Genomic DNA, 23,711 nt, shown 5'->3' on the forward strand with positions numbered 1-23,711 from the left:
CCGAGCCCAACCCCTGAAAAACAACACCTGAATTCAGTGATCTGGAGGGGTGTCCCAAAACTTTTGGGCAATAGAGTGTATGTCTCACTAGTATCATTAGTAGCATTAGCTTGTTTTTTCCACTTGAACTGCTTGAGAGCATTGTGTTTGTTTTTACTGCTAAGATCCTTTTTCGTTGCAGTAGCAGTTTATCTTGTGAACATTACGAACAGTTCAGTTTGGTCAGTCAGTGTACAGTATAAAATAAATATTTGAAACAACAGATGTTTTATTCATGTAGTTAGCGTTAATAGAATCTGTAGAAGAGGATTATGGTGAACATAACATTTACATAACATTCTACACATGCTGTATCGACATAAAGGTTTCTTCCTCATACCATCTAAGGGAGTTTTTCCTTGCCACAGTCACCTCAGTCACCTCAGGCTTGCTCACTTGGGATATCAGGACCGTTTGTCTGTTTATATTTTTGTTGTTTCTTATGTAAAGCTGCTTTGACACAATGCTCTTTGTTAAAAGCACTATACAAATAAAATTGAATTGAACTGAATTGAAAATAAATGAACAATAGTTTAAAAACATAGAGAAAATCGTTGTGTTAAAGGTATTGTGCTATGTCTAGCTATATATATCTATAGCTATATCTAGATTTGCTAAATGATTGGCGATGAATCCTTTTCGTTAAGGCTGTTTATATAGAGATTAATTGTTTAAAAACACAATGTAAATAATAATCCTATCAGCTAATTGCCACTGTGAGCATCAGTGGAGTGTGTTGCTGTTATAAAAACATGAACTATACCTGTGATATCGTAAAAAAGTGTATCACTGTATAAATCATGATAATTACACTTTAGCAGCACACCCTAACTGTCACTCAGTCGTCCTCTCCTGTCCTCTTTCTGTCCAGTTCTTTATAGGCGTTCCTCATCAGTGTTAAAAGTGTGATGTCCTCTGCTGCGTTCTGATTGGACGCCTGCAACCATGCTGGCGCTTTGTCCTGCTGAAACGCCGAAGCTGTTCTCTGAAGTCCCTGTGACGCATGGGGACATAACCGTGTGGTTCACACAGCTCCTGAGAGAGAGAGAGAGAGAGAGAGAGAGGGAAAGAGACAGAGAAACAGAAAGAGAGAGAGAGAGGGAAAGAGACAGAGAGAGAGAGAGAGAGAGAGGGAAAGAGACAGAGAAACAGAAAGAGAGAGAGAGAGAGGGAAAGAGACAGAGAGAGAGAGAGAGAGAGAGAGAAAGAAACAGAGAGAGGAGATGGAGAGAGAGAGAGAGAGAGAGAGAAAGCAAGAGAGTTTGTGTTAGAATGTTTAGGTGTGTGTGTGAGTGCGTGCGTGTGTGTGTGTGCATGCGTGTGTGTGTGTGTGTGTTACCGGACAGCAGGAGTAGAAGCTCTTGTACCCCCCCTCCATTAGGTAGAGTTCAGGGTAGAGGAGATGAGGGTACATCTGAGCATTCACTGCACGATCCAGCTCCCTCAGATACCGACAACTACACACACACACACAAATACACACACAAACATACTCAAATACACACACACACACAAATACACAAACACACACACAATGATATTTTATATCACAGTTATAACACAAGATCTCTTACTTTCCTGAATTTTAAAAGAATTATTAATAACTATTAAAATATTAAATTAAGTATTTAAATAAATAAATAAATAAATAAATAAATAAATAAATAAATAAATAAAATAAAAAAGGACCGAATGTGGAGATGAAAAGGGAATAGAGCAAAGTGGATAATGTCCAATAAGGTCCAGAAATAGACCTCCATATGTCTGGTCAGTTGGTGCTCAATGAGGTTCAATACTGTTTTTTAACACATGGCATCACTGTATGCGTGTGTGTGTGTGTGAATGTGAATGTGAATGTGTATGTGTATGTGTATGTGTATGTGTATGTGTGAGTGTGTTTTCTCTCACAGCCATGGTCCTCTCTCTGATGAGAACTCACAGTGAAACACTATGAGTTTTCTGGGTGATGATGTTCCCTCAGTAACTCCTCCCCCTGCTACAGGACCCCCAGACCCCGGTGTCACCCCTCTGCTGCCCCGTGTGCCCTGCACTGAATGGGCAGCTGGAGACACCTGAGTGGTGGACAAGCCCTGAAGGAAAGCCTGGTGGATCTGAGACTCGGTGTACAGGTTGACCGCTCCCTGAGGGGAAAGACACTGAGGTGTAAGAGAGAGTAACGATGCACTGAAGATGAAGATCAGACTCTAATCTTTTCAGAAGGTGGAACTGTAAACAGATCAGACCTTGATGTGACCTCCATGATACTCGTACGGATAACGACAGTCGATGATGAGGAAGTCTTCCACCACGGCGCTGAAATGACCTTGGATCAGCGACGCCACCTGCAGGACAACAAAGGAAGTTCACATTTATACACAGGAAATGCACCAAGAAGCAATCCTCTGTCTCTGTCAGTCTCAGTGAAGGGGGTGTGGCCTCTGTGTCTGTCAGTCTCAGTGAAGGGGGTGTGGCCTCTGTGTCTGTCAGTCTCAGTGAAGGGGGTGTGGCCTCTGTGTCTGTCAGTCTCAGTGAAGGAGGTGTGGCCTCTGTGTCTGTCACTTTTAGTGAAGGAGGTGTGGCCTCTGTGTCTGTCAGTCTCAGTGAAGGGGGTGTGGCATCTGTGTCTGTCAGTCTCAGTGAAGAAGGCCTGGCCTCTGGGTCTATCAGTCTCAGTGAAGAAGGTGTGGCCTCTGTGTCTGTCACTTTTAGTGAAGGGAGTGTGGCCTCTGTGTCTGTCAGTCTCAGTGAAAGAGGTGTGGCCTCTGTGTCTGTCAGTCTCAGTGAAGCGGTGTGGCCTCTGTGTCTGTCACTTTTAGTGAAGGGAGTGTGGCCTCTGTGTCTGTCAGTCTCAGTGAAAGAGGTGTGGCCTCTGTGTCTGTCAGTCTCAGTGAAGCGGTGTGGCCTCTGTGTCTGTCACTTTTAGTGAAGAAGGTGTGGCCTCTGTGTCTGTCAGTCTTAGTGAAGCGGGTGTGGCCTCTGTGTCTGTCAGTCTCAGTGAAAGAGGTGTGGCCTCTGTGTCTGTCAGTCTCAGTGAAAGAGGTGTGGCCTCTGGGTCTGTCAGTCTCAGTGAAAGAGGTGTGGCCTCTGGGTCTGTCAGTCTCAGTGAAAGAGGTGTGGCCTCTGGGTCTGTCAGTCTCAGTGAAGCGGGTGTGGCCTCTGTGTCTGTCAGTCTCAGTGAAAGAGGTGTGGCCTCTGGGTCTGTCAGTCTCAGTGAAGCGGGTGTGGCCTCTGTGTCTGTCAGTCTCAGTGAAGCAGGTGTGGCCTCTGTGTCTGTCAGTCTCAGTGAAGTGGGTGTGGCCTCTGTGTCTCTGTGGTCATTTAATTTAAAACATTAAATAAAAACTATATTACTCAGAATCACAGGATTATTCCCGACACAATGTAAAGTTTAAACACATTTAAATCACAGACCCAGGAGTTATTAGAGAAGTGGAGCTGTTCTCACCGTTTGAGCTGAAACACAGTGAAGATCCTGATGGTTCATCTTCTCCACAGGAAGCACGTGATGCTGCAGAGGAACAACAGCTCAGCTGCTCAACTCGCAAACACATGACCCTTCTATTAAACTACACCATCGGTCACTGAGTTTCTGCTGTCAGGATTTGTGTGTTATTGTGTGTGTTATTGTGTGTGTTATTGTGTGTGTTATTGTGTGTGTTATTGTGTGTGTTATTGCGTGTGTTGTGTGTGTTATTGTGTGTGTTGTGAGTATTGTTGTGTGTGTTATTGTGTGTGTTATTGCGTGTGTTGTGTGTGTTATTGTGTGTGTTGTGTGTGTTGTGAGTATTGTTGTGTGTGTTATTGTGTGTGGTGTTGTGTGTGTTGTGTGTGGTGTTGTGTGTGTTATTGTGTGTGGTGTAGTGTGTGTTGTGTGTGTTATTGTGTGTGTTGTGTGTGTTATTGTTTGTGTTGTGTGTGTTGTGAGTATTGTTGTGTGTGTTATTGTGTGTGGTGTTGTGTGTGTTGTGTGCGGTGTGGTGTTGTGTGTGTTATTGTGTGTGGTGTAGTGTGTGTTGTGTGTGGTGTGGTGTTGTGTGTGTTATTGTGTGTGTTATTGCGTGTGTTGTTGTGTGTGTTATTGTGTGTGGTGTTGTGTGTGTTGTGTGTGTTGTGAGTATTGTTGTGTGTGTTATTGTATGTGTTGTGTGTGTTATTGTGTGTGGTGTTGTGTGTGTTATTGTATGTGTTATTGTGTGTGTTATTGTGTGTGGTGTTGTGTGTGTTGTTGTGTGTGGTGTTGTGTGTGTTGTGTGCGGTGTGGTGTTGTGTGTGTTATTGTGTGTGGTGTAGTGTGTGTTGTGTGTGGTGTGGTGTTGTGTGTGTTGTTGTGTGTGGTGTTGTGTGTGTTGTGTGCGGTGTGGTGTTGTGTGTGTTATTGTGTGTGTTATTGCGTGTGTTGTTGTGTGTGTTATTGTGTGTGGTGTTGTGTGTGTTGTGTGCGGTGTGGTGTTGTGTGTGTTATTGTGTGTGGTGTAGTGTGTGTTGTGTGTGGTGTGGTGTTGTGTGTGTTATTGTGTGTGTTATTGCGTGTGTTGTTGTGTGTGTTATTGTGTGTGTTGTTGTGTGTGTTGTGTGTGTTGTGAGTATTGTTGTGTGTGTTATTGTATGTGTTGTGTGTGTTATTGTGTGTGGTGTTGTGTGTGTTATTGTATGTGTTATTGTGTGTGTTATTGTGTGTGGTGTTGTGTGTGTTATTGTATGTGTTGTTATGTGTGTTATTGTGTGTGTTATTGTGTGTGTTATTGTGTGTGTTGTGTGTGGTGTTGTGTGTGTTGTTTTGTATGTTATTGTGTGTGTTGTGTGTTATTGTGTGTGTTGTTGTGTGTGGTGTTGTGTCTGTTACTGTGTGTGTTATTCTACTTTGCTAAAGTCTCCAATGAGGCAGTGATCAGTGATGGCACTGATGGGGATGAGTGTGTGTGCTGGATTTCTCCTGGATCTCAGTCTCTGGAACAGCATCAGGGACTAGAGAGAGAGAGAGAAATAGAGGGGGGGAGTGAGAGTGTGTGAGAGAGAGAGAGAGTCAGGTAATTAAACCCTTCCTTTAATCTGTGTGATTAAATGAAGACACAGAGACTGCTGTACCTCTGGATCAGGTGCCTCGTGTTCGCCCTCTGCTGGTGAAGAGAGGGATCGTCTCTTACTCCTTTTCCCAGACTGCTGCTGATCTTCAGGACTGGACGAGCTGAACAGTCTCACTCTCACTCTCCTCTGTAGAACAGAAACACACACACACACACACACACTGTCAAAGACGAGAAGAGACGAGGATCTCACATCTCAAAACCAGCAGCTTGGTGTTCCCTAGATCACACACCTCCATGAGCTTCAGCGCTCAGACAGCAGAGCGGCCACAAATCACAGGTTTATATCAATGCGCTCGCTTCGATACCTTCCTGTTTCCATAGAAACAGCTCTGGTAGACATTTACTTAGCGTGTGTAGAAGGAGTCTCCAGTGTCAGTGCTGTGTAACAGTCAGGGGGAAAGATTTAACTTATATCCCATATCTTCAGGACAGAGGAGTTTACACGTCTTTCTGGTTTCTATGGCAACATGACAAGTCTTCAGGAGAGAGAGAGAAAGCAGAGGATGGTGAGGGAAGAGGTGTTTATAGCTGCTATAACGCCTACAAGAACAGGAACTGACTTTTTGCTGATCTAAAACACATAACATACACATAACACATAACATAAACACAACAAACACACAACATACACACACAACACACACATACAACACACACATAACATACACATAACACATAACATACACACACAACACACACATAACATACACACACAACACACACATAACATACACACAACACATAACATAAACACAACAAACACACAACATACACACACAACACACACATAACATACACACACAACACACACACAACACACACATAACATACACACACAACACACACATAACATACACACACAACACACACATACAACACACACATAACATACACATAACACATAACATACACACACAACACACACATAACATACACACACAACACACACATAACATACACACAACACATAACATAAACACAACAAACACACAACATACACACACAACACACACATAACATACACACACAACACACACACAACACACACATAACATACACACACAACACACACATAACATACACACACAACACACACACAACACACACATAACATACACACACAACACACACATAACATACACACACAACACACACACAACACACACACAACATACACACACAACACACACACAACATACACACACAACACACACATAACATACACACACAACACACACATAACATACACACACAACACACACACAACATACACACACAACACACACAACACACTCAACATACACACACAACACACACACAACACACACATAACATACACACACAACACACACACAACACACACATAACATACACACACAACACACACATAACATACACACACAACACACACATAACATACACATAACACATAACATACACATAACACACACATAACATACACACACAACACACACATAACATACACACACAACACACACATAACATACACACACAACACACACATAACATACACATAACACATAACATACACATAACACACACATAACACACACACAACACACACACAACATACACACACAACACACACATAACATACACATAACATACACACACAACACACACATAACATACACATAACATACACACACAACACACACATAACATACACATAACACATAACATACACACACAACACACACACAACACACACATAACATACACACACAACACACACATAACATACACATAACACATACACACACAACACACACATAACATACACGCACATAACATACACACATAACATACACACACAACATACACATAACACATAACATAAACACAACAAACACACATAACATACACACACAACACACACACAACACACACATAACATACACATAACACATAACATAAACACAACAAACACACAACATACACACACAACACACACATAACATACACACACAACACACACACAACACACACATAACATACACACACAACACACACACATAACATACACACACATAACATACACACACAACACACACACAACACACACATACACAACACATAACATAAACACAACAAACACACAACATACGCACACAACACACACATAACATACACACACAGCACACACACATAACATACACACACATAACATACACACACAACACACACATAACATACACATAACATAACATAAACACAACAAACACACAACATACACACACAACACACACATAACATACACATAACACATAACATACACACACAACACACACATAACATACACATAACATAACATAAACACAACAAACACACAACATACACACACAACACACACATAACATACACATAACACATAACATACACACACAACACACACATTACACAGCACATAACATACACACACAACACACACATAACATACACATAACATGTAACAAACACAACAAACACACAACATAAACACACAACACACACATAACATACACATAACATATAACATAAACACCTGACCTGTTAGGCCACGCCCACCTGCAGCACTTCTGCTGTTATTGATTAGTTATTGATTGAATAACTCAATTACAGCATGATACTGACCCGAACACTGGAGTTCTCCTTATCATCTTCAGCACCTTCATCATCATCACTTTCTCCTGTCAGGCTGTGGGGCCGTGATCCAGGCTGCACACAACACACACACAACACACATGCAACACACAACACACACAACATACACACAACACACACAACACACATACAACACACACAACACACACACAACACACATACAACACACAACACACACAACATACACACAACACACACACAACACACACAACACACACACAACACACACAACACACACACACACAGACATAACATACACACAACATATACACACAACACACACACAACACACATACAACACACACATAACATACACACACAACACAACACACACACATACAACACACAATACACACAACACACACACAACACACATACAACACACAACACACACATAACATACAAACAACATACACACACACAAATACAACCCACACACAACATACACATAACATACAAACAACATACACACACACAAATACAACCCACACACAACATACACAACACACACAACATATACACACATATAACATACACACAACACACACACACAACACAAATACAACACACCCAACATACACACACAGACATAACATACACACAACACACACACACAACATACACACAACACACACACACAACATATACACACACATAACATACACACACACACAACACAATTATAACACACACACACAACATACACGCAACTCACAACATACACAACATACATGCAACACACACACAACACAAATACAACATACACACAACACACACACAGACATAACGTACACACAACACACACACACACAGACATAACATACACACAACATATACACAACATTTTAGCACTGTCCTGCTGTCCTGATTGTACATTGTACTGATTCACACTGATTCACACTGATTCACTCTGATTCAGACTGATTCACTCTGACTCACCGATTCACTGTGATTCACTCTGATTCACTTTGATTCACACTGATTCACTCTGACTCACCCTGATTCACACTGATTCACTCTGATTCACTTTCATTCACCCTGATTCACCTCGATTCACCCTGATTCACTTCGATTCACCCCGCTTCACACTGATTCACTTGATTCACCCTGATGCACACTGATTCACTTTGATTCACTTTGATTCACTCTGATTCACCCTGATTCACTCTGATTGAGTCACTTTACAGCGGTTTCCAGCAGAGGGCGCTGCAGCTCCTCTCTCTAACATTACCGCTGATTAATGACATCATTAATGATTTAAATAAAACCTACCATGTTGGGGGTGTGTTCAGGTGACGTCACTCCTCTGTAATGGAGACACGAATGTTTAAAGTGATACAGTTTTTGGTCGTGTTATGAACAGTAATAAATACACAGCACATGCAGGTGAAATGCAGACGCTCTCACCTGTAACTCCTCCTCCTCCTGCTGCTGCTCACTGCAAACACAGACATGACATTTAACTTTAACTTTATTTTTATTATTGCTGTGAGAAGTGAGCGGCTCTGACATCACCGGGAGGGAGAGAAAAAGTAACCATCTTAAACATAAGTGATGTGACAAAAAACACTCAATAATATTCAGCATGTTGTTAATGAAGAGTCCAGGAACCGTTGTTGGACATGCTGGACTCAAAGTCCCAGAATGCACTGCAGCTACAGTACGACTCTGGGAATGGTGTCCACGCTGTGGAAGTGGATCAGCTGGAAAACTAAAGTGCTGCCGCATCAGGGTTACATCCCCACTATCATCATGATCAGGATGTCCGACAGCATCATGGGTAACACAGGAAATAGTGTGAAAATAGGCTAAAATAGGTTACTGTGTGTGCGTGTGTGTGTATGCTTGGTTTGTGTGTGTGCGTGCATATGTGTGTGCGTGTGTGTGTGTGTGCACGTGCATATGTGTGTGTGTGCGTGTGTGTGTTTGTGTACGCACATATGTGTGTGTGTGCGTGTGTGTGTGTGTGTGTAATTAACTGAGCACTTGTTCAGACCTGTTGGAGTGTGCAGTCCTGAGGGTCTCCTCCTGTCTGTACTGGTCAGATCGGGGGTTAGATGGAGGTGTCTCCTGGGGGTGGAGCTGCTTTATTATTTATTTTTTTGGAAGACAGAAGAGAGTGATGTGAGACCTGAGCTCCTTATACAGTCTGAACACAGTCTTTGGTGATGTTCCACACTCTGATGAGTAGGCTGTAACACTTAGGGTGATAATAACAGACTCAGAGTCAGAATTAATCAGCACCTGAATACTAATCTGGATATTATGGACTTTATTTCATTATTGTGAAAGGGCGGAGAATTTCTGGAAAATCTTCATGGAAATTTCATCTCGGGAATTTTGGAAATAATCCAAATAGGAAACTTTCCCATATATTTTCGTTAATTGCATATATTCCCGTTAATTCCCATATATTCCCGTTAATTCTTACATATTCCCGTTAATTCCCATATATTCCCGATAATTGCATATATTCCCCGTTAATTCCTATATATTCCCTGTTAATTCCCATATATTCCCTGTTAATAATTCCCATATATTCCCGATAATTGCATATATTCCCCGTTAATTCCTATATATTCCCTGTTAATTCCCGTATATTCCCCGTTAATTTCATATATTCCCCGTTAATTCCTATATATTCCCGTTAATACCCATATATTCCCCCTTAAGTCCCATATATTCCAGTTAATTCCCATATATTCCCCCTTAATTCCCATATATTCCCCATTAATTGCATATATTCCCCGTTACTTCCCATATATTCCCGTTAATTGTTAAATATTCCCGTTAATTCCCATATATTCCTCGTTAATTCCCATATATTCCCCGTTAATTCCTATATATTCCCCTTAATACTTAAATATTCCCCTTAATTCCCATATATTCCTCGTTAATTCCCATATATTCCCCGTTAATTCCTATATATTCCCCTTAATACTTAAATATTCCCCTTAATTCCCATATATTACTCGTTAATTCCCATATATTCCCCGTTAATTGCATATATTCTCGTTAATTCTCATATATTCTCGTTAATTCTCATATATTCTCGTTAATTCTCATATATTCCCCGTTAATTCCCATGGAAAGTTTCCAGCCTTGAAAATTCCCGGAATTTTGAAACCCTGGGAGATGATGAGAGTGTGAGTGCTGCTGCTACCTGTCCTCACACCGGAGACTCTGCATGCAGACGGATAGCTCACTGACCGGACACATACTCCACCCTGTTTCCTGATGCTGGCCGGACATCTCTACACACTGGAATCCGAATTTATCTGTCCTCACACACACACACACACGCACACACTTCATATCGACTAACGTGACTACTGAAACCTGCACGCGTCATGAACATCACGGGATCTAAGTGACTTCCGGTTAAATATATTAATATAAAACACGTTCATTATCTAGGCTCATTATCTAATCTCAGAATGTTATACTTATTATTCCACCCTGCAGCTCTTGTGTGTGTGTGTGTGTTTTAATAGGAATCTAATCTATAATCTATTCATCAGAAAGAGAAATAATTAAATAATAAAAGAAAAGAAACAGAAGGATTTTATGAGCGAGGCGAGTCTCTTACCTGAGGAACAGCTGATCGGTGTTGTGAGGATCTAATCCTCCCCCTGACCGTGTGAGCGCGCGCGCGCGCGTGTGTGTGTGTGTGAGGGATTTAACTCCCCTTAGCAACAGCAGTTGTTACAACAAGCGCTGTGTGTGATGACGCTGTGAGCAGCTGAGCGCGTCGCTCCCCATGGCATCACACACACACATCAGCAGAGTTCTATTTTATTAACATACATGTTATTTATGTTTATAGCACTTACCACTGACCCCAGTCGAGGGTCATGTGCAAAAGTTTGTGCACCCCTGAGAGACAAAACGACACGTCTGATGGATCACAAACTTTATAAAGACTTTTACTGAGCTCTGTTCTTATTGTGTACTCATGACTGATATTAATTTGCAGCGCACAAAACGCTCTGAAATTGTGTATTAAGAACAGAAAAGAAATAAAATGCGGCTAAATTTTGCCTCCACACACACGCACACACACACGATACCGTCAGACCTCCTGATCATGATGATAGTGGAGATTTAACCATGATTGTTTGTTGTTTGGTTGTGGATGTGTTTGTTTGTGAATTTGTTTTGGGATTTGTGTGTTTGTTGATTGGTTTGTTTGTTTGTGGATTTGTAAGGTGATCCTCCACTGCTGAGTGGTGTACATGAGATAAATTTGTCACGCATTCACGCCCAGGGCCACCTCAGACCCTGACTTCCACCAGCGTGTGCTCTGGAGGTGGAAGAATCCTCAGATGGAGAAGACACGAAACTCCACAGAAACCTGAGCTCAGGATGGATGCTCTGGAGCCGTGAGGCATCGACCTTACCTGCTGTGCCACACTCACATGCTTGACCCGTTCCTTCAGGGGGTAACACACTGCTACGGGTTATTTGTCTACAGATAATATAACGTTTATCTGAAGACATTCCCCAGATCCTTCACTACTGGGCATTTTTCAGGAGGATCTGACCTGGCTTCACTCCAGGCCTTCAGGTCCGGTGTAGATCATACCTGAAGTATATCGCAGTTTATGTGGTTTGCCTGCAGAGGTCGCTGTGGGCTTTCTGTTTTCGTTCAGAAGATCAAGGTAAACGTGAGCAGGGGTGCACGAACCTTCGCAGGCGATGACGTCACGATCTCGGTACCGGAGCGATGACCTTAACGTGATGTGGATGAAGATTAAGCTGCATCATGATGATGTGTGTGTCCAGGATTGTGTAAGTGTCAGAGTGTGAATCAGACAGAGAACAAAAATAACTAAGAGCGGAAAATGATCAGAAAATGGAAAATACTTTTTAAACTAATTATTATTATTATTAATTTATTATCCAAATATAAGAATAAGACATATGTTAATTATGAAGGAATAATATAAAATATATATTTTTATTTCATTTGTGCTGAATCGTGACTGATGAATATAATAAGAGAGTTAAAAAATCAAGATTAAAAACAAAGTGTTGATTCATGAAGGCTGTTGTGTTTTTGTCACGTGCCTGGCGGTGGGCAGCGCCTTGCTAACCAATGACGACACACTTCCGGAAACATTCACCCGTGCGCGCGCGCTGACTGGCTGAGGCGCGTGTCGCTCGCCCCTCCAGGCCCCGCCTCCACCCGGAAGCTGATGGTCAGGAGACTTGTTTTAGTTTGAGGAGCTTCTTCTCCACGGAGCCGCATCACACTTCCATTAAACACCGTGACCGCGCGCGCAGACTTCCTTTCTTCCCTCGCCTTCCTGTGTTTCTTCTAATATCTCCTCCTCCATGGATGAAACGAGTCCGCTCGTGTCTCCTCTGCGCGACTCCGCCGACTTCGGTGCTTTCACCGCCGAGCCGGCGAGTCCCCGGGGCGGATTTGGCGGCGCGCCGGGCACGGTGATCCGCGTCCCGGCAGGGAGTCCCGGGCGCAGCCGGGAGAGGCAGCCGCTCCTGGACCGGGACCGCGGCGGATCTCCGCGGGACCCGCTCAGAAACGAGTTCCCGGAGGATCCGGAGTTCAGGGAGATCATCCGCAAGGCGGAGAGAGCCATCGAGGAGGGGATCTACCCGGAGAGGATCTACCAGGGATCCAGCGGGAGCTACTTCGTCAAAGACTCACAAGGGGTGAGGAGTTAGGAAAGGGACAACACACACAGTTATCCATCATAAACTCCCAAATCAATCACTTCCGGTTGAACTTTCCTTCTCTATCCGACCTTGCTGCATCACCGTGGCAGTGACGTCACACGCAGCCCCGTTTACGCCAACTTTACCACTTTATTCTGTTTGCTCTGCAGCTCTTCGGGGTGTTTTTTTCCCTCTTCTTCTTCCTCCTCCTTGACATCCCGCTGTGTCATCACTAAGCTTTTGAGTGCATGATGGGTAATCTGTACTCGCCCTTTTGTTGTGTAAGCTCGTGCAGGGCATTGTGGGATTGTTTGTTTACGTGTGGTGTAAAAGCCTAATAAGTGGAGGCTACAGTGACCCTGGAGCACATGTAGTGAAGAGTGTACACAAAAACCCTCATGAAAGAGCCTTAAGGTCCGGGGACGTGGCTGCGCACGTGATCTGAGGACTGATTGTGGGGTTTGTTTGTTGTGGGCGGGGCTTAGAACAGAAGGTTTGCTTTAACGTTAAAGCGTGGACTTCCTGTGCTGTTCCGTATGGTGCATATGTTCATGCAGGTTTAGTAAAACGTAGGAGATTAATTTTATTTGATTTTGCAGACATTGTGAGCTGTAATGGGAAGGCTAGTGTTGTGTGGGCCTCATTTGCATACTGGAACCTGATTGGTTCTTGTGTTTTGTGATGCAATAACCTCATACGACGCACAGTATCAGCTCAGGCTTTGTGACGTTTTGAGGTTTGTGTGTTGTTGATGTGTTTCTATACATTATTCTGTGTGTTTATGGAGCCTGGACATGATCCCACTGTAGATTTAAGTTCCTCTGGACCACCTCACTGTCACATGTTTGGACAATAAAACCTCTGTGCAGTTTTTTTTAATAAAGATCTGAGCCTGGATGATGTCCTGAAGTCACACGGAGATGATTAGAACACTCAGTGTGCTGACTAGTGAGGGGCGTGGAAGTGTTTCTTGGTTCTAAGGTGATCGTGGTCTGGGGTTTCCTCCGTGTTCCACGTCACCACACGTTTCAGTGTGAGAGGAAGCCTGAAGTGGCCCAGTTCTCCTTCTCTCTCCTGAGCCCTAAATCCGAGTGCAGACGCTCATCAGACGTCCGAGTGATAGAGGAATGGGAGTCGGCGTCACGTGCATCTCATCTGCGGGTCGGTCCGTTCTTCAGCCTGAGAGATACCACGCCGTGTTCTCTAACCTTTGCCCCCTGACTGAACTTCACAGAGCAAACAAATAAAGGAAGGGAGATTTAACACGTTAGCTTTTATTGACAGGAGCTGTTTCCAGATAACCGCTCGTGTGTCCGCTTCTTTCACTTCTTTCTTTCACTCCAGATAGCCCGAGTATTTGTGCGACTGGAGATCTGGAGCTCATGAGCTGAAGGATCTGGAACTCTCCGGGGATGTCTTTTTTTTTTTTCAGTTCCTGGGCTCTTGCATTTGGAGAACTCTCCAGAATCCAGTTGTTCTGTTCTAGTAAGGGTTTGGTAGAGACCCACAAGCTCCAGAATTCTTTTGTAGAACTCACACGGTGGATCTTCTCAGACCTCTCTGGAATTCTTTTGCTCACAACTCATGCAGTGAAAATTCTGAAACTCTTCCGAATTCGGGATTTGCTTCTAGAACTCTAGGACATCTGGTGGAGGTTCTGGAGCTCTGGAATGATTTTTTTTTAAACTACTAAACCTCACATGGTGCAGGTTCTAGACCTGGAATTCTGGAATATCCTTGTATTGAGCTGTAGAATTCATGAGGTAGAGATTCTGGAAATGCAGGGAATTATTTTGTTCAGCTACAGAACCCATGTGGTGGAGAACCTGGAGCTCCTGTTCTGAAGGTTTTCTGGACCTCTGAAGAATTCTTTTGTTCCGTTTTGATTCTGGGATGTTGGAGGTTGTGGAACGCTCTGGGATTGTTTCGTTCAGCTACACAGATCATGTGGTGGAGGTTCTATGACTGATTTTATTTATGTATTTATTTATTTTTTTTCTTCACTGTTCAGTTACTCTGTTCTAGTGATGATGCGACTCAGTGAGATTGAAGCTCAGTTCTGGAACTCACACGGTGGTTCTAGAGCACATGGAATTCTGTTTTCCGTCTCAGATCTACAGTGTGAGCGTGTCCGAGTTCTCCTGACTTAAGCGTAATTCGAGTCGCGGTGCCTCGGCTAACCGAATTAGCAAACCTTCGCCCTGAAAGGCTCTTGTGTTGGGTTCTGTGTTGGACTAGGAATGTTGTAATAGCTTAGCAGGAAGTGTGTGTGTGTGTGTGTGAGAAATCGGAGTACACTGCTAATCTCATTTATTTCCCACTCTGTAACTGACCAAATCCGATTTGTTCGGTCTGTAGTCATGTGATTGCGTGGCCATGCTGGTCATCAGAGTCACAGCGATGGACAGACGAACTGGGCAGTAACTCAGGATCTTAAACATGAAAGAGTTTTGGGAAACAGAAATATTCTGAATATACAGATGATATTTAATTATGGTAATTAGTTGTAACAGCCTTGTCGTGGATCTGTAGCGTGTCTGACTGATTTCTGACGGAATAACAGACACCTGAAACTTGATCCTTGACAACAGAGCTGCTGGAAACAGACAGGATTCCCTCAGAAACCCGTGGCTGTGCTGAGCTGTAACACTGCCTCAGAGCCAGAGGAGGAATCTGACAGAATACATACAGGATCTGGAAAGTGGAAACTAACAACCAATCAGCTGCCTGTTGCTATGCGGTTTCCATTTGGCCAGAGATACCATTGGTTGTTGTGTTTACAGGATGTCTGTGATTGGTCGAAATCTCTTTCGGGGATCATGAAGCTGGGATCCTGAAATTACCCACAATGCCTCAGATATAACGGTCTACTGTAATCAAAACCTCTCAGTACGGTACAGTGCAGTTATAACAGCTCTCTCTGTCTGTCTGCCTCTCTCTCTGTCTGTCTCTCTCTGTCTCTCTCTGTCTGTCTGTCTGTCTCTGTCAGTCTGTCTCTCTCTCTCTCTGTCTGTCTCTCTCTTGGTTTTTCCTTCTCTCTCTCTGCCTTTCTCAGTGTCTCATTCTCTCTCCCTGTCTCTGTTTTTCTCTGTCTCTCTCTCTCTGTCTGTCTCTCGGTTTTTCCTTCTCTCTCTCTGCCTTTCTCAGTGTCTCATTCTCTCTCCCTGTCTCTGTTTTTCTCTGTCTCTCTCTCTCTGTCTGTCTCTCGGTTTTTCCTTCTCTCTCTCTGCCTTTCTCAGTGTCTCATTCTCTCTCTCCCTGTCTCTGTTTTTCTCTGTCTCTCTCTCTCTGTCTGTCTGTCTCTCTCTGTCTCTCTCTCTCTGGCCTCTTTGAGAGATCGGACAGTCATGTGGTATGTGACTAATCTCTGACCAAGTTTGTTGCAATTAGCCACACTGAATTATGGGAAGGGCCGGACACAGAGTCTCACTCATGCTTTTTTGAAGCTTTTCTGTAATCTGTTGCAGTAATCCTGAAGGGACGTTTCATCTTTTCGCAATAACCCGATGTGCATCACGGACCATGGATGGAACACTCATGACACGTTCTTCCTCTTCTTCTTCTAGTAATAATAGTTAATGTTTCAGAGACCTAGATATCACATGATCGTATAACCAGCTCCTCCGTAGACGTGACTGAAGTGTCCACATGTGTCCGAATTTGCCCAGTGTATGTGTGAGCTCTAAACCCTGCCTTCAATTTAGTCCAGAAAAAAAAGAACACATGTTCTTTTGTGCACTGCTGTTTAGAGAAGAACAGAACAACTGAAGCAGTACTAAACACGAGAGAAGTGAAAGTGGAAGTAAACGTCTCATTCCCTCTTCATTAGTGAGATCAGACTCTGGTGTTGAGGAGCATTAGTGAGATCAGACTCTGGTGTTGAGGAGCATTAGTGAGATCAGACTGTGATGTTGAGGAGCATTAGTGAGATCAAACCCTGATGTTGGACTGTGTCTGTGGGGATTAGTGATCATTCAGCTACAGGAGCATTAGTGAGATCAGACTCTGATGTTGGACTGTGTCTGTGGGGATTAGTGATCATTCAGCTACAGGAGCATTAGTGAGATCAGACTCTGATGTTGAGGAGCATTAGTGAGATCAGACTCTGATGTTGGACTGTGTCTGTGGGGATTAGTGATCATTCAGCTACAGGAGCATTAGTGAGATCAGACTCTGATGTTGAGGAGCATTAGTGAGATCAGACTCTGATGTTGGACTGTGTCTGTGGGGATTAGTGATCATTCAGCTACAGGAGCATTAGTGAGATCAGACTCTGATGTTGAGGAGCATTAGTGAGATCAGACTCTGATGTTGAGGAGCATTAGTGAGATCAGACTCTGATGTTGGGATGTTGAGGAGGTTTCCCCCGTGTTCCACGTCACCACACGTTTCAGTGTGAGAGGAAGCCTGAAGTGGCCCAGTTCTCCTTCTCTCTCCTGAGCCCTAAATCCGAGTGCAGACGCTCATCAGACGTCCGAGTGATACAGAGGTATGGGAGTCGGCGTCACGTGCATCACATCTGCGGGTCGGTCCGTTCTTCAGCTTGAGAGATACCACGCCGTGTTCTCTAACCTTTGCCCCCTGACTGAACTTCACAGAGCAAACAAATAAAGGAAGGGAGATTTAACACGTTAGCTTTTATTGACAGGAGCTGTTTCCAGATAACCGCTCGTGTGTCCGCTTCTTTCACTTCTTTCTTTCACTCCAGATAGCCCGAGTATTTGTGCGACTGGAGATCTGGAGCTCATGAGCTGAAGGATCTGGAACTCTCCGGGGATGTCTTTTTTTTTTTTTTCAGTTCCTGGGCTCTTGCATTTGGAGAACTCTCCAGAATCCAGTTGTTCTGTTCTAGTAAGGGTTTGGTAGAGACCCACAAGCTCCAGAATTCTTTTGTAGAACTCACACGGTGGATCTTCTCAGACCTCTCTGGAATTCTTTTGCTCACAACTCATGCAGTGAAAATTCTGAAACTCTTCTGAATTCGGGATTTGCTTCTAGAACTCTAGGACATCTGGTGGAGGTTCTGGAGCTCTGGAATGATTTTTTTTTAAAAACTACTAAACCTCACATGGTGCAGGTTCTAGACCTGGAATTCTGGAATATCCTTGTATTGACTCCAGTTCCAGTTCATCCCAGTGGGGTTGAGGTCAGAGTCAGGGCTCTGTGCAGGACACTCCAGATCTTCCACCTTCTCCAACCTTCACCTCCACACCATGGAGATCTTCATGGAGCTCAGGAGCATGGTCATGCTGGAACAGCATCTGAGTCTCTTGAGTGCTTCGACCACTGTGATGGTCAGGGGTGCACATACTTTGGGTCATGTAGTGTAAGTCAGCTGAGATTTCACACACAGTAATTAATAACCGGTTATTGTCCAATCAGAACGTGCCACAGAGATCTAAAACTGCAGGCATCTGATACTCAACAGAAACCTCTGGACAATACATAAGGAAGTAGGAGAGCTTATGTGGCATCAGACTGACCTCAGAAGCAGGAAGTCACAGCTCTGGACGATCCCGTTTTCAGCCTCAGAGCGGTGGAAATAAAACATGAACGCTGTTTGTTGATGATGTATGGTAATATTTTGGGTATAGAGACTGCTCTGAGTGGGCATGTCGATTTGCTGACCACTTGCTGGCTTCAGGGTTGAGGAGACCATCTCATGTTTCTGAGTAGGAGCTGAGAAGATGTTTCCTTCGATCACTGATGATCCATACATTATTTATAGTAGATGTGAAGCATGTTTCTCTCTCTCTCTCTTTGGGGGGGGTGTGTGTGTGTGTGTGGAGCAGAAGATCATCGGCGTGTTCAAGCCAAAGAACGAGGAACCCTATGGTCAGCTGAACCCCAAGTGGACCAAGTGGCTGCAGAAGCTGTGCTGCCCCTGCTGCTTCGGGCGAGACTGCCTCGTCCTCAATCAGGGCTATCTGTCTGAGGCTGGAGCCAGCCTGGTGGACCAGAAACTGGAGCTCAACATTGTGCCAAGGACCAGGGTTAGAGACACACACACACACACACACACGCGCACGACAATATAGATATTTAATCAACTGTGCAATGCACATCTATAAATATACACGTGATTCATTTAGCATCACAAATACACACGCGATGCTGTGTGTGTGTGTGCACGTGCGTGTGTGTGTGTGTGTGTGTGTGTGTGTGTTGTGAAACCAGAGCAAGGTAAATGGAACTAGACCCTGTAGGTTGGAAGTTTAAATGGTTTCTCTATTCCCTAAGCTCTTTCACTTCCTGTCGATGGCATCAGCATCAGCCTCGTACATCGTGCAGATGCATACACACACACACACACCACATACACACATCCATACACACACACACCACATACACACATACATACACACACACATACATACACACACACACCACATACACACATACATACACACACACACCACATACATACACACACACACACACACCACATACATACACACATACATACACACACACACACCACATACACACATACATACACACACACACCACATACACACATACATACACACACACACCACATACACATACAATGACATTTTGCCAAGTGTCTTCTATGCCTCTATACATCACACACACTCATTGTGACATTTTACTAACTGTTCCCATATCACTATACAACACACACACACACACATCAGCTGTAGCAGATATACCAGTGTGCAGAAGACCCTTATGTCTCAGGTGGTGCAGTTGTATGTACACATGCATTCAAACTAAGGTGTGTGTGTGTGTGTGTGTGTGTGTGTGTGTGTGTGTGTGTCAGGTGGTGTATTTGGCGAGTGAGACGTTTAACTACAGTGCCATAGACAGAGTGAAGTCTCGGGGGAAACGACTCGCTCTGGAGAAAGTGCCCAAAGTGGGGCAGCGTTTCCACAGGATCGGCCTACCACCTAAGGTGAGTCTCACACACACACACACACACTATCTCTCTCTCTCTCTCTCTCTCTCTCTCTCTCTCTGTCTCTCTCTCTCTCTCTCTCTCTCAGCCCCCCCTGGTGGTTATTAAGCAGTAATGTGTGTTCCAGCTGTAACACTGTGTCAGTCTCCTCATTATATCCAGGCTTTGTATCATTAAGCTGCAGTAGAAGCTGGAGACTTCAGTAGTATGTACTGTTGTGGAGACTTCAGTAGTATGTACTGTTGTGGAGACTTCAGCAGTGTGTACTGTTGTGGAGACTTCAGCAGTGTGTACTGTTGTGGAGACTTCAGCAGTGTGTACTGTTGTGGAGACTTCAGCAGTGTGTACTGTTGTGGAGACTTCAGCAGTGTGTACTGTTGTGGAGACTTCAGCAGTGTGTACTGTTGTGGAGACTTCAGCAGTGTGTACTGTTGTGGAGACTTCAGCAGTGTGTACTGTTGTGGAGACTTCAGCAGTGTGTACTGTTGTGGAGACTTCAGCAGTGTGTACTGTTGTGGAGACTTCAGCAGTGTGTACTGTTGTGGAGACTTCAGCAGTGTGTACTGTTGTGGAGACTTCAGCAGTGTGTACTGTTGTGGAGACTTCAGCAGTGTGTACTGTTGTGGAGACTTCAGCAGTGTGTACTGTTCTGGAGACTTCAGCAGTGTGTACTGTTCTTCTCCATCTCCAGCTTCATCAGGTTTTAGATGAATCAGTTGTTTTCTGAGATTAAAGTGGATTTCTCCGCTCCAGGTCGGATCATTCCAGCTCTTCGTAGATGGTTATAAAGACGCAGATTTCTGGCTGAGGAAGTTCGAGACCGAGCCGTTACCCGAAAACAACAACCGTCAGCTCCAGCTCCAGTTCGAGAGGCTGGTGGTGCTGGACTACATCATCAGGAACACAGGTCACTACAGCCGCTGTGGTCACAGGAGAAAGGAATATTTACATCCCAACTCTCCCTTTATCCATCAAATCTGTTTCAGAGAAATGAGTCTGGTCCAGTTTTCACATATCATTTGCATATCATTAACCACAATGCAGCCTCATTTGCATATCATTAACCACAATGCAGCCTCATTTGCATATCATTAACCGCAATGCAGCCTCATTTGCATATCATTAACTGCAATGCAGCCTCATTTGCATATGAACACACACATTGTGACATTATACATTTCCATGGCATGAATTAAAGGCTTGCTCTCAGCATCACCTCCAGATTTCTCTATATACTGAATTTATTCCAGTTAGAATTTATTATTCTTCATATGACTTCTTCTTAATGGTCTGTTAATCCTGTTATTAATAGTGATCTTGATTTCCTTGTGGCTGCAGAATAAGAGTGTGTGGTGATTGTACTGAACCCTGTGTTGTGTGTATTCCTGCAGATCGAGGCAACGACAACTGGCTCATAAAGTACGACTGCCCAATGGACATGTCCGGGAACAGGGTGAAGATTTTTCTTTCCGCTTTAATGTGGAAAAATTTATTTACGAAATTGATTATAAGTTTTAAATGAATGGTGTGTGTCCTATAGGACAGTGACTGGGTGGTGGTGAAGGACCCCATCATTAAGATAGCTGCCATTGATAACGGCCTGGCGTTTCCCCTTAAACACCCAGATTCATGGAGAGCCTGTAAGCTAATTGCCATTCACCACAGCATCACATTTCACTGACTAATCACGCACATCCAATCACATGCATCAGATCTTAAATCTGACTAATCACACACATCTACGCCAACTAATCACACACATCCTTGCAAGACTAATCACGCACGAAATACTTTTGAAATAGTTTTTTTTTTGTAAGCTGATGATCCAGCAGAACCCCTCACCACACTTCACTTGTGTCTCTCCTTTTTGTCTGTAGACCCGTTCTACTGGGCGTGGCTGATTCAGGCGAAGGTGCCGTTCTCTCAGGAGATCAAAGAGCTCGTCTTACCCAAACTGTCTGACCCCAATTTCATCAAGGACCTGGAGGAGGACCTGTATGAGCTCTTTAAGGTCTATACGACTCCACACACGCACACACCAGCAGTCCAGATGTTATCAGTAAGACGAGCGCTGAGCTAACGAGTGTAAAATCAGCAGGACTTTCTCATTTTAATTCAAATTAGTAAAGACCCGGTGAGGCAGCAGATCCAAAGCTCTGTCCATCTGGTGTCCATGTCGAGTTATAACATGTAGCTCATGCTTGTAGCTTTATAACTAATCGGTCATGAGCACAGCGGCACAAATGACCGCAAGATACATGTGATGGACATCTGGCCCACCTGTCATTACCAGCAGTAAGACTAAAGTCTAATAATGACCCGTAATAAACTGAAAGAATTCATCAGTTTTTGATTGGTAGTGTTTGCAGCCTAGCTACTGCTTTTACCCACATTAATGTGTGTGTGTGTGTGTGGGGGTGTGTGGGTGTGTGTGTGGGTGGGTGTGTGTGTGTGTGTGGGTGGGTGTGGGTGTGTTGCAGAAAGATCCAGGTTTTGACAGAGGCCAATTCCACAAACAGATCTCAGTAATGAGAGGACAGGTCAGTACCTCTCTCCCTCTCTCCATCCCTTCCCTCCCTTCTCCTCCATCCCTTTCCTCTGTCTCCCTTTCCCTCCCTCCCTCAGGTGGTGTTCTGTAAATGTCTGTTTCTGTCTCAGATCCTGAACCTGACCCAGGCCCTGAAGGACGGTAAATCGCCCCTGCAGCTGGTTCAGATGCCCCCCGGGATCGTGGAGACGGCCCGGGCGCCGCAGCGAGCCAACAGCGAGTCCTACACGCAGAGCTTCCAGAGCAGGCGGCCGTTCTTCACGTGGTGGTGATGCGTACACGGGTAGTGGGCGTGGCTGACCCGAGACCTGCTACTCTTCCTCATGAACTGCATTTTGGGAAGGAACCGAACAGAGACGATGTTGGGGTGAAAGAAGCAGAGGATCCGCTTCCTTTTAGCCTTTTTGTTTTCCTCCCAGAATCAAATCTGAGATTCCTGGAACATTAATAAAGGAACACTGACCTGCCACACTGTTTGCACACACACACACAATTGTAATCACACTGGCCATGGATGTGCACATAACCCTGCAGCTCTCTCTCTCGCCCGCACCATCGCCCTCTGGCTGTGTGGAGGACAAACTGCATGTCCATAACCACTGACCCTAAACACGTGTAACTGACCACAACAGTGCCAGACTTCTCTCTCTCCTTTATCTCTCTCTTGCTTTTCTCTCTCCCCTTTTTTCCTGTCTCTCTCATTTTTTTCTCTCTTTCTCTCTCTCTCTTCTTTCTCTTTCTCTCATTTTTCAGTCTCCTTTTTTTCCCACTTTTT

At 44.1% G+C, this 23,711-nt stretch overlaps 2 protein-coding genes across 8 annotated transcripts; one reads left to right on the forward strand and one right to left on the reverse strand.

Annotated features, from left to right (window-relative positions):
- Positions 1–233: 233 nt before the first annotated feature.
- On the reverse strand, positions 234–12,749 carry cdc25d (cell division cycle 25 homolog d). Of its 6 annotated transcripts, none has more exons than XM_058380717.1 (13): positions 11,380–12,749; positions 10,954–11,068; positions 9,787–9,872; positions 9,198–9,228; positions 9,063–9,096; positions 7,761–7,844; positions 5,125–5,250; positions 4,900–5,004; positions 3,485–3,547; positions 2,283–2,381; positions 1,948–2,180; positions 1,379–1,496; positions 235–1,074 (listed from the first exon to the last, which is right to left on the reverse strand). In XM_058380717.1, the coding sequence occupies exons 2-13, from the start codon at positions 11,040–11,042 to the stop codon at positions 937–939; spliced, it is 1,206 nt and encodes a 401-aa protein (XP_058236700.1). In that variant the 5' UTR covers positions 11,043–11,068; positions 11,380–12,749; the 3' UTR covers positions 235–936. The 6 variants fall into 6 exon arrangements, with proteins under 6 accessions (XP_058236701.1, XP_058236700.1, XP_058236697.1 ...); XM_058380716.1 differs by having other exon boundaries at positions 236–1,074; positions 9,787–9,875; positions 12,478–12,749; XM_058380715.1 differs by having other exon boundaries at positions 236–1,074; positions 9,787–9,875.
- On the forward strand, positions 12,445–23,582 carry pi4k2a (phosphatidylinositol 4-kinase type 2 alpha). Of its 2 annotated transcripts, none has more exons than XM_058380699.1 (9): positions 12,445–12,581; positions 19,262–19,462; positions 20,254–20,385; positions 21,142–21,295; positions 21,780–21,841; positions 21,929–22,028; positions 22,266–22,399; positions 22,869–22,928; positions 23,047–23,582. In XM_058380699.1, exons 1-9 carry the CDS (start codon positions 12,489–12,491, stop codon positions 23,206–23,208), a joined length of 1,098 nt encoding a protein of 365 aa, XP_058236682.1. In that variant the 5' UTR covers positions 12,445–12,488; the 3' UTR covers positions 23,209–23,582. The 2 variants fall into 2 exon arrangements, with proteins under 2 accessions (XP_058236682.1, XP_058236681.1); XM_058380698.1 differs by lacking the exon at positions 12,445–12,581 and adding an exon at positions 12,982–13,466.
- Positions 23,583–23,711: the final 129 nt, after the last annotated feature.

Source organism: Hemibagrus wyckioides, linkage group LG26 (assembly GCF_019097595.1).
Source record: "Hemibagrus wyckioides isolate EC202008001 linkage group LG26, SWU_Hwy_1.0, whole genome shotgun sequence".
Taxonomy (NCBI): Eukaryota; Metazoa; Chordata; class Actinopteri; order Siluriformes; family Bagridae; genus Hemibagrus; species Hemibagrus wyckioides.

Excerpts from the sequence above, each read along its gene's own strand:
- cdc25d (XM_058380713.1), bottom strand. The coding sequence starts at position 11,105 with ATGAAGTGTGTGCGTGTGTGTGTGTGTGTGAGGACAGATAAATTCGGA. Across the intron at positions 9,229-9,786 it reads AGGACTGCACACTCCAACAG|TGAGCAGCAGCAGGAGGAGG; the intron begins GTCTGAACAAGT and ends CTGTGTTTGCAG. Across the intron at positions 3,548-4,899 it reads TCATTGGAGACTTTAGCAAA|CATCACGTGCTTCCTGTGGA; the intron begins GTAGAATAACAC and ends GTTCCTCTGCAG.
- pi4k2a (XM_058380698.1), top strand. The coding sequence starts at position 13,128 with ATGGATGAAACGAGTCCGCTCGTGTCTCCTCTGCGCGACTCCGCCGAC. Across the intron at positions 19,463-20,253 it reads ACATTGTGCCAAGGACCAGG|GTGGTGTATTTGGCGAGTGA; the intron begins GTTAGAGACACA and ends TGTGTGTGTCAG. Across the intron at positions 22,400-22,868 it reads ACCTGTATGAGCTCTTTAAG|AAAGATCCAGGTTTTGACAG; the intron begins GTCTATACGACT and ends GGTGTGTTGCAG.